Raw genomic sequence first — 11,555 nt, forward strand, 5'->3', positions numbered from 1 at the left:
ATGTGAAAAAGCATATTACAACACCCTCAGTCTTATATAAGAATCAAAGTGCAATACCTCTTCAAATCTACTTAACCAACCTATTCACAAATCATTAACTCTGGAGAGAACTTTTGCCTGTTTTCTGCCTGTTCTATAAACTGTAGCTGAGTTGGTACAAAGTCATTACCACTGAGGTAATGAACATAGACACAAGGTGCAACGTGGAACTGAAGAATCTACAATGAGTTTCTTCTTGTTATTCTCAACAACAACCTGGGGCCTATTTATAATTTTCCTAACCTTGATTACAGTGTGAGTAATACTATTGTTAGAATATTTGCTGCTGTGTGTGGCTTATTGGAACTGGAACTGGGGGATGTTGCTTCAGTGAGAGGAGTCTTTTCCATAAACGTTTTGTTGAATGTGACTATACTCAAAGCTAATGCATGGAGACAACTTGATCTGAAAATAGCATCTAAACTCATTATTACAGCTGAACAATTCAGTGTTATGATATCTGCACTTAAAGTAACAATGTACTTCTGAACTGTCCTCACTATTGTTATTTGATAACATGTAAAGTTACAGTCAGAGCTCATATTATATCTGGGAAATGTATTTTCTGTATTTTCATTGCTTTCATTCATATTCACAGATATGGTTACTGGCCATATGGATTCTTTAAAAAATTGGAAATTCTGGGTCCTAAACCCATACCTTTTTTGGGAACACTGTTGGAGTACCGAAAGGTGGGTTAATATTTATATAGAATTTATAGAAATTATGGCTGCTATTGTGTTCTGAAATATAGTGTGGGGGAAGGTGGAACAGGCTATAATACAATGTAACTGCAGTGAAAATATTAGGAACTGAAAAGTACTAATACGTATAAATAGCTTGCCATTATTTAAAATACACCTTTCCAGCAAATTATTTTGGAGGAAGGAAGGAGATTTTAATAGCATCTGATGTCATGTTACATTTCCTGCTTTATTTTCAGGGATTCCACAACTTTGACATGGAGTGTTTTGCGAAATATGGGAAAATGTGGGGGTGGGTATCTCATAACCTACCACCGGAACTATCTGCACAACTGATAGTTTTATCAATTATATATTCACCAGTATCAGGGGAAATCATAGAGGAGTGTAAAAACCACAATCCACAACCAACAACAAAAACAACATACCACAAGCTCACTCATCACGAAATTAAATACTAGTCTAAAGCTGTCCCTGCAAAGTTCATTGTGACTGAAACATACTGTTCAAAGGACATCCAGAAAGCAGGACAAGTGTACACGCTGGCAGAATTTACCCTATCCTATCATTCTGGAAATGTTAGTACAGGGTAAATGCTATCTCATATCAGCTTAAACCTGGTCAGGAATGTAGTCAAGTTATGAGACTAACTGACACAAACCTTTGGTTAATTACTTTTATATCAGATCTTCCCTCAGTACGTTAAAATAGAAACCTCCCTGAGATGTGGAACAGTCCACACAAGCTCAGCTTTTGCATCTTATCATCCTTCCTATTCCCACCCTTTAACTATTATCTTATGCAATGCCTTTATGATTGCTATAGCATGCTTTCAAGGTTTTATGTGTATGTTAGCTGTATTAATGTATGATCTGTTTATGGTTTTAAGTTGACATAAGTTAACATATAGTTACTACATTAATCACGTGTGGGTGTGGAAATGTTGTTAGCCAGGCCGGGCATTGTTGCTAACATAGCTCCACATGAGGTTTTCTTAAACTGTAAGTTGTTCTCAATAGGTGTGTCTGCTAACTGAATGTAATGTAACATACATGTGATGTAATGCAGTCGACTAACTGTCAATTTGGCTTTCATGCAGTGTACACCCTGCTAACCAGTTAAAAATTATTTTAAAATGTCAAATTACGGTACTACTTTATCAGTTTCTAAACAGAAATCTTAATTTTGACAACGCTTAATGATATTTTCTTGATTTCAGTTTTTATGATGGCAGACAGCCAGTACTGGCCATTATGGATCCTGGAATGATCAAAACTATTCTGATCAAAGAATGCTATTCCCTTTTCACAAACAGAAGAGTAAGTCAATACTCATCACAATAATGTCTGATTACCAAGAATAAATTATGAGCATCACAAAACAGGCTGGCAATTGTGTATTCTGAGTTGAAGCTGATGTGTCCTCTTTTAAGAACTTCCGTCTGAATGGCCCCTTGTACGATGCAATAACTGTTGTGGAAGACGATGAGTGGAAGAGAATTAGGGGCGTTCTCTCACCCTCTTTTACCAGCGGTCGACTGAAAGAGGTGAGCTTCCCTTTACTTTTCTGTATAAGCGTGGTCACAGGATCTACAGGAACGCACGTTTTACTGTAGAAAATCTACATACATATTTCATAGACAAATTACAACAAACTTTAGGCCACTTTATAAATCACTGCCTCACCTACACAAGGTCTACTCAGTGAAGCAGGTGCTTGTAGTTTGTCAGAGACTGCACACCCAGATAGGTTGATTGCAAAGTGACAAAAGTTGGCTACACACATTTAGGAAGAAATTAGCTAGTCTGCTCTCTTCTGAATTAACAGTGGATGTTCTGGCAATGGTACTGCAAATGTGATAGGGCATTTAAAAATCGGGAGAAGAAATATGGGTATACCTTTATTTATGAGTTTATTCGAGTTCTTCTTGATTTCATTGGTCTGCTGAGTGACTGTAGTGCAATAAAATGTGCCGTAATGTAGCAGCAAGTGATGCATAGATTCCGTGGATGCTGTTTTTCATTGTTTAAAAATTTCAAACAAAGTTTTTTCTTTGCATTCCTTTTTCTTTTAACAGATGTTTAAAATTATGAGACAGCACTCTGATAATTTAATTAAGGGTCTGCAGAGAACAGCTGACTGTGGGAAAGCAGCAAACATGAAAGAGTGAGTCGTGAAATATACAACATAAAGTGATTGAGGATAACTGAATACAGTTTGGGTGTGAGTCAGAAATCTATGGTACCAAAGTAAAGACCTACCAATATCGTAAAAACTTAATTTTTCTTCTGTAAGCGTCTATTCTCAGTTGTCTTGCAATACTGTAAATAATCCTTTGTATACATATTTAAGGTTTGTTTTGTTTCTGTGCCTTTTTCAGGTTTTTTGGTGCATACAGTATGGATGTTGTCACAAGCACCTCATTTAGTGTTGATATTGACTCTCTCAGCAACCCAGATGACCCCTTTGTCACAAACATTAAGAAAATGCTCAAATTTGACCTGCTCAATCCTCTATTTGTCTTGATAGGTAAGACATCATATAGACACCCTGAAAATGTCCACATTATGTTTTTTTCAACATTTTATGGTGAAATAGATGACATGGACTTCAAAGTGCTGCTTGGTCAATGTATAGTTTTTATTTATTTATTTTTGTTTTGTAACTACACAAATTGGTTCATATCTTTGGAAGTGCAATTCTCCCACGTAGTTTCAGATCTTGTTATTATATCATAAAACACATAATTATGAGAAAAGATCAAGCTATTGTGAAATTATTTAATACCTCTTAATTGTGAAGCATCCTCACCAAGAAAAGCATAAAATAAACTTGGATTAATCCAAGAGTACCTACCATGATGTCTATATCACACAAGAAGTTCAGGCTACAACTCATGGAAGTTCACGAGAACGGATCATGTTATTACAAAATAATAAAATAACTCATTATTAAGAAATTATATTGCCTTTCCCTGAAATAGCAAGATAACTACTTATTTTGTAATAACATAATCTTTTCTCAGAATTACGTGCTATGTTCTTATAATAAGGATATTATAAAAATGACTCTACATGGAAGCATTGCACATCTGTGCATATAAGGTGAACATGGTTTTGATTTATTAACACATTTTAAATTAATTTACTAACTTTTGTGAAATTCTGCCTAGCAATCAAACAATAGCTTGACAAGCAAGTTAGTGTAAAAATAAAAATTCTGACTAAAAAGGTGTAGGCCAACTGACAAGAATACAGCCTGTAACTTCACCTCTGTGAAATAGCAAGAAGGTGGTTGTAAAAGCTGTAGACTAAGTTAAGTTAGTCCAGCTAACTGAAAATGGCTGTAACTCCAAGCTACTTATTTAAATTAACTAGACAACAGATTTCCAAAATTTGTTTCCATATTATCTGACCATGCTTTGATATAATACTTAGCTTGCATTAACACACATAGTATCTAGCTAGCTAATTTATTGTATGAAAATGTTAGCTAACTAGCCATAATACAGGCATCTATGTTCTGATTGTTTATCGAGTTGTTGAGCAACGTAAAAAGTATTGATAAATGCAGGCATAGCAATACAAGTATGACATTTAATGTTAGGATAAAAGTAGAGCATCAATTAATGCCATAAATATTGAAAAACATCTAAAAAAACCAGGGAAGAAAATTATTGGTAAAAGGGGAGAAATGTGCGTGAGTTAACTACATTTTGCTAACTACATCTATTTAACCATCAGCTAGGCATTTAGTTTGAATGTGCTAAACTACAGAGTTAGACTAGATACCTAGGGTTTGTGTCAGCACACTGATAAGGCTTTGTGTTGCTGTTACAATGTGTGTATAGCATAGCTACTGTTAGCTACAGTAACTTTATATTTGGAATGAAGTACTGCAACATCAGTCTGTTCTAATAGCACAACTATATGTAATTTACTATATAATGGAATAACTTTAACTGAATGTTTTAACTTCATATGCAGACCAAATGTATTGGCAAATCAATTCTTCCTGCAAATTTTTCTGTCCAATCTTTTTTCAGCATTCTTCCCTTTCTTGGCCCCCTTGCTGGAGAAAATGGACTTTGCCCTTTTCCCAACATCTGTGACAGATTTCTTTTACGCCTCTCTTCGGAAAATAAAGTCAGAACGACAAACAAATGTTCACAAAGTAAGTGAGGAGAAATTAGAGACGTACAGAATCATAATAAATACATTTTTTGAACATATCATTCAAAAGCAAATTAGTAGTAAGCATCAAACCTTTGCTTTGGACTTCAGCTTTGGTTTCTCCTCAATGTAGAATCGTGTGGATTTTCTACAACTGATGGTGGACTCCCAGATACCTGAAAAGAGCACAGTCACAAAAGGAGAACCACTCAAAGGTATATTACTACATCAGCTACAAAGAAAATATGTATTATTTGAAAGAACTTTAATTTAATTTAAAAAGAAGATGAATATATTAAAACAACTAGCTGCAGGTGACCAGAGTTAGAAAGCAATGTTTGCAATTTGGCAGAATCTCGGGGGTGAGCCCCTGGTCTCATTGTCAGATGGACCTCTGATGAGTAGGGAATTATTATATTTACTGTATCCACTCAAAAATGTACGTCCTACAGCACAGTATTCCACCACATTATAGTACATTATTTAAAAAAAATATTGCTTTTCTTGTGTTGTTAACTCATATATACTCGGTATACAGTAGTTCAATAAACACCACCCAAAAAGCTGATAGCTACAAGTTACGCTGTTTATTTTTACAGTATTTTCTTATCCTCTACATGTCCCAACAGCAGGAAGATTTATATTTCAATACTTAATCAAGTAGAAGAATGATATATGATTTTGTGTGTTTCAATCTTCAGGTCTTACAGACCATGAAATTCTTTCCCAGTCAATGATGTACATATTTGCTGGTTATGAGACTACCAGTAGCACCCTCTCATTCTTGGCCTACAACCTGGCCACCAACCCTGAAACAATGACGAAACTTCAAGAGGAAATTGATGAAGTTTTTCCAAACAAGGTGACCTCTACAGAATTTATTATTGAAATGGCAATGATTGCCTGTTATTAGTTTTTTTACCTTCTGTGAGAAAAGTGAACCATTAGGATTCATTACATTTAAATAACTATTTAACATTTTGGCAACATAAATCGTCCTTTAAAAGTGACACAGTGATCCCACATCCTGTCACATAGGTTTCACAATGACACTATGGGCTCTATTTTCTGGCTGGCGCATGGTGTGTTGCTAGCCCCTGTACTCACAAAATGGTATTTTTGTCATGGAGTTTGATGCACCTTTTAGTAGCTAATTTCCTTGGCATCTTATGTCTAAAAGCTTCAAACTTATATTTCTACTCCGAATTTGGCATTAAGACATACAGATTATGAAAGCCAACATATTGTCATGCTAAAATAAGATGAAACATTTAACTTATATGAAATTGGACATAGCAACTTCCGACAGATTATGATAGAACGGGTCACATATAGTTTTAAAGGTTTTAAATGTAAGATGGCAAGCTAGTGCACTGGAGTTTTGTTAATTTTAACAAATTCAAAATAATTTCTCTTATGTATGAGATTTGTTCCACTCAATTTTTGAAAAAAAAAAAAGTAACAGCCAACTCTGCACCTCCCACAAAAGAACGTCTTGTGAGAAATGACTGATTAGTATGTCTTCCTTTGCAGCCATAGGCTATGGAAATTCACAGCAGGGATTAATCAACCATTTAAATATCTCTTCATTCCCTTTAAGAGCAGTGTGCATTGTACAGGGCTCTAAAGGGAATGAAAAGAGGTAATTTGATTGGCTATTAATGAATCCAGCTGCACCACACCCACTGAAAATATATTCAGTATAACCCAGCCCAGTTTCCCAGGTGCACCATGCACATTAAGCCGTACACTCCCTGCCTCTAGCCACAAAAATACCAACATTCAGTAGCCACACTCAGTGCACCCACGCAGCGCACACTTAAATGCGCCCACGCGCCCTGAGGTATAGATTCTGGAAAATGGGCCCCAGAGTCTTGTCACAAGTAATTATAAATGTGAAAAACACAGTATATGCCATTCTCTCAGACTCAGATAGACCAATCAACTGAATAGTTATTATACCATAAGTATCATAAGTAATTACACATTACCAAGCACATTATTATTGCTTATTGATGGGAAAACGTTAGAATTAAATGGAAACATTTTCATTTCACTTTCCTGTCACATTTTCTTTTCAATAAAAGCCAAAAGTAAATTTAAATTAGACGAAGGGACATGCCACTATTGCTAAAGCATACAGTGTAGGAAAGTCAACAGAGTTTTAAATAAAGAAGTGGTAGAAGAAATGTAATGATTACAATGATGTGTTTATAGAATACTAGCATAGCAACAAGAGAGTACTGTATTTTTAAATAAGGCTGTATTTTGATATTACTTTAAAACATCTCAGAGTTCTGCACAACCTCCTGAATTTATTTTTATTTATTAAATTATTTATTTATTTATTTTTGCTTTTTGAAGGCCCCGGTGACCTATGAACCACTGATGCAAATGGAGTACATGGATATGGTGCTGAACGAGTCTTTGAGGCTCTACCCTATTGCTGCTCGTCTTGAGAGGGTTTGCAAGAAGACCGTTGAGATCAATGGGGTGACCATTCCGAAAGGGACTGTTGTCATGATTCCAACTTATGCCTTACACCGTGACCCTGACTTGTGGTCAGACCCCGAACTCTTCAAACCTGAGAGGTAGGATGCTGTTGAGTATTGTATAATTTCAGACAGATCAGTATCAATTTTGACCATTTATTAGCTGTGCAACTTTATGAAAGCACACAAATTAAATTCACAGGAATAGAAATATATCAAAATGAACTGACTTCACCTTTTTCTTGCCTTTCATTTTGAAAATTCATTTCATGCTATATTTTTGAATCTTGAAATTTAGCATGTTATTTTTAGGCCTGTATAATTTCTAAATATGTGAACCTCCATCTTGATTCCTCACATAGGTTTAGTAAGGAAAACAAAAACAGCATAGACCCTCACACCTATTTGCCATTTGGAGCTGGTCCTCGGAACTGCATTGGAATGAGGTTTGCCATTATAACGATGAAACTCGCTATGGTTCAGATACTTCAGAACTTCAACATTGTTACCTGTGATGAGACAGAGGTGAGACCTATTAAAGATTCAGTATGGATGAATTTATCTTTTTCAGTTTTTTTTGTCTTAAAGAAACAATCTGTGTTTAGATTATCTGAGAACTGATGCAACAGCAGCCTCAGGGGGGCACTCTCTAGCATCATGCGTTCCCTCCAAAACACATGCAGCTAACTGCCACTTCTTTTTACTCCATAATATACCACCTGAGCTGCACGGTTACTCTGCCAGAGAGTACAACTTGTGCAAATAGGGAAGATACAAACAATGTACAGACTGTAGCAGCTGCTGTTGAGCAATTAGGCACGGAATATCCTGCTGACCATAATCTTTCGTCCATGAGGAACTCCATAGCAATTATCTACCCCTGCACTCGGAACAATAGTGATATGGTTTTATTCTAATATTGTATGACTGTGTTGATCTCTCAAAGCACTTTGAGCTACATACTCTGTATGAAAGGTGCTATATAAATAAAGTTATTATTATTATTATTATTATTATTATTATTAATAATAATAATAATAATAATCGTTCTGATTAATTTTATATTCAACATTTTTCAGGAACCAATGATCAAAAATGTAAACTGAGCTAAACTAGTAAATCTTAACAAAAAGAAACACAGTCAAAAGTGAGCTGAGAAAACAAGTGTCCCCAATATTTACATCTACCGCTAATGAAGCCAGTGAGGAAAAGGGGGTAGATAGAGATACAGCCCGGCTGACAGTCTAGCATAAGTTCAGAATTTGAACTTCTCTACTCTGTACTGTAACATTCTGCCATTGGTAACACCAATGTGTTTCACATGGCCATTGAGGACAGAATTATAATTCGTAAGGTCTGAGACAATTTCTCATTTTTGTGTTCCACCAGATTCCTTTGGAGCTGGACGTTCTAGGACTTGTTGCTCCTAAAAACCCAATAAAACTGATGCTTGTTCCACGTGACAGTGTAAGCAAAGATGAATAAAATTACGACCAGACAAAAGGCAGAAAATGTAACATGTAAATACATTGCACAACTGACATTCTGAAATTATACCAAGGGCTATGTATAAGATTACAATGCAATGAGTGTAATCATTTTCAGTGAGTAATTAATTGTCTACTGATTTGCTTTAAGTGTTTTATCAGTAATATTAAAAATCTTTACCTGTACAAGGTCAGCAATGATTTGTGTGATAATTGTTTGGCCCTTTTTGCCACATTACCTTAACTTTCAGTCTGAAATCACATTTACTGTGGAATGTTGTCTAACGTTGTATATTTTATCTACATTTGGGCTCTACATTTCAGTTAGCATAAATGTAAGCAATTTTACAATAAAGATTTCCAGTAACTTACAAGGCCTGTTTTTTTTTGCTTTGTACTAAGTTGACTATTTAGCAAAATGGTAAATAGCATATCTAACCATAATCAGACTTAACTATGGAAATCCCTATGGCAAGCCCATTTAACATTCAATAGCTTACTTGTATTGTCAATTAAATAATCATAAATTCCCCAATCCCACACTTCTGTAGAAAAATCTGTCCCAAATCTTTTGATGTACAGTGTGGTTATTCAGACAACATAATATGTTAAAAACCTGGACAACATTTATCGTGAACTAATACTGATGCAAAAAGATTAATGCAGTTGATTAACTCTAAACCTACTTTGCATGATTTTGGTATAAATATGCAAGACCCATGCTCCATCCACATTGTGCCAATAATTAGCAAAAACTTTATACAAAGGTGCTGGTCATAGATTACCAGGCAGTGTAGTGTAATAGCTAAGGCACTGGTCTTGTAACTGAAAGGTTGCACGTTCGATTCCCGGGTCGCACATTGCCGTTGTACCCTCGAGCAAGGTACTTAACCCGAATTGTTTTAGTATATATCCAGCTGTATAAGTGGATGCAATGTAATGCCATGTAAAAAAAAAATTGTGTAAGTTGCTCTGGATAAGAGCGTCTGCTAAATGCCTGTAATGTAATGTTAACATTGCTCCTACTTTTCCCGCAGAAACTCATGCCTCATTACAAATGTTAAAATGTTTCATTTAGCTTCCAGGTAAATGTTTTATATAACTGGATAAACTTGTAATTTGTAATTAGCCAAACCATGTTTATATTACACAAAAAAGTGGATTCAAGACATTGGGTTATCAATGTGAACACTTTTTAAAAAGTTTTGTTTATAACATCACACTTAATCATGCCTATAAATTCTTGGCAACAGACCAAAATAATGTTTGTATGGTGTACACAGCAGTTTCTGCTCTTTTGTGTTAGATGGTTTTAAGTTTATATGATTCCAAGCATTTTTTTTGTGCCAAAGTGTATATCCAGTTAGTGAAGTTTCGTTCTGCTGCCAAAATAGTCCATTTCTCTCATGGAAACATAATTACACCTCTGAAAACTATCGACCCAGTAACATTTTCAAAAATTTTCCAAACCAGGATTGTTTTATTTTTACAGAGAAAAAACATTCACTTGGATTACTCTCTTAAAGCTGAAGCAATCCTTCAAGGAAACCCTAATGGGCAGTCAGAACCATTGCTGGGTGAACCTTTAATCAAGAGTTGCTTCCTTTTCCATTTCCTGTTTGGCTTGCAGATACCCAACATATAATATGATGGAGCTTGTGTTTGTTACAACTGTAACTGAAATCTCTGAATTATAATGAGCTGTTCATTGCTCTCAATTATACACCATCATACACCATTTTGTTTGAAACCAATTTGTCAGTATTGATTGCAAACGGATTTATTGATAGTGACTGCTAATTAATTTTGATTACCATCATGAGAATTTAGATTTTGATTGGACGGACCATTGTGACAACGCCTGCGTAGGCCTACTGTTATTGGGAGAGATGCCAGGCAGCAATTACTTTAAATGCCGTCTTTTACAATATGCTCGGGATGAGATAGAGGGCAGGACAGGTTTAAGCGCTGATAAAACGGCGACCTGGACAGACACTGTGGTTATTGTGGAAAGCAGCATGGACGTCCGCAATGCTGCAGGTTTCACTAAGAACGCCCTATTCAGTTTCCCTTTTGGAGGTACCAACACAAGTTGACTGGCGTGAAGGTACTCTTGACTGTTTCCCCACCAAAGACACACTCCGGGATCCATCGGGTGGGGGGTTCAATGCAGATAATGTCTAGGGATTCCCCCCCCCGCCCACAATCATAGAATTGCAACAGGCTGTTTTTTGCGTAATTGGATGCGTTTCACGTGTAGAGGGATTTTTTACCCTCTTAAGCCACATTGTCAGAAACAGCAATGCATGCTATGAAGAATAAAATCCCCATGTTATTTTGCTTGTGTTATATCGCAAACAACTGCATAAAAATGCAAAACTTGAAATTAAAGACTGAGGTGACTCAATAGGCTCCTAATTGGTGAAAGCGTGGACACCTGGCCACTAAAACTAACCATCTGGAAGGTAATAATTCAAAGACAAAGCAAATTTATCAAATTTGCATAATTTTTTTTTGCAACTAGATTGCGCGCTATTCCAGAAGCTGCAAAAAAATAAAATTAAAATAAAATTACATGCCGGTAGAGGCCCATTTCCCATGCATCAAACTACTGTTGTTTTGAAACACACACAGTCTGATTGCAGGGACTACGGCAGTCAA

General features: G+C 35.8%; 1 protein-coding gene across 1 annotated transcript; it reads left to right on the forward strand.

The window, feature by feature from the left end:
• Nucleotides 1-121: 121 nt before the first annotated feature.
• Nucleotides 122-9,268, forward strand: LOC118220761 (cytochrome P450 3A27-like). Its single transcript, XM_035404945.1, has 13 exons — nucleotides 122-294; nucleotides 638-731; nucleotides 983-1,035; nucleotides 1,963-2,062; nucleotides 2,176-2,289; nucleotides 2,821-2,909; nucleotides 3,124-3,272; nucleotides 4,789-4,916; nucleotides 5,049-5,130; nucleotides 5,617-5,777; nucleotides 7,280-7,506; nucleotides 7,770-7,932; nucleotides 8,797-9,268. The coding sequence occupies exons 1-13, from the start codon at nucleotides 224-226 to the stop codon at nucleotides 8,890-8,892; spliced, it is 1,527 nt and encodes a 508-aa protein (XP_035260836.1). The 5' UTR covers nucleotides 122-223; the 3' UTR covers nucleotides 8,893-9,268.
• Nucleotides 9,269-11,555: the final 2,287 nt, after the last annotated feature.

This window comes from Anguilla anguilla, chromosome 2, assembly GCF_013347855.1.
Source record: "Anguilla anguilla isolate fAngAng1 chromosome 2, fAngAng1.pri, whole genome shotgun sequence".
NCBI classification, from domain to species: Eukaryota; Metazoa; Chordata; class Actinopteri; order Anguilliformes; family Anguillidae; genus Anguilla; species Anguilla anguilla.

What these genes read in the sequence shown, in the direction of transcription:
- LOC118220761 (XM_035404945.1), top strand. Translation starts at nt 224, where the DNA reads ATGAGTTTCTTCTTGTTATTCTCAACAACAACCTGGGGCCTATTTATA. An exon ending in CACTGTTGGAGTACCGAAAG is followed by an intron (nt 732 to 982) that starts GTGGGTTAATAT and finishes CTTTATTTTCAG; the next exon opens with GGATTCCACAACTTTGACAT. An exon ending in CCCTTTTCACAAACAGAAGA is followed by an intron (nt 2,063 to 2,175) that starts GTAAGTCAATAC and finishes TCCTCTTTTAAG; the next exon opens with AACTTCCGTCTGAATGGCCC.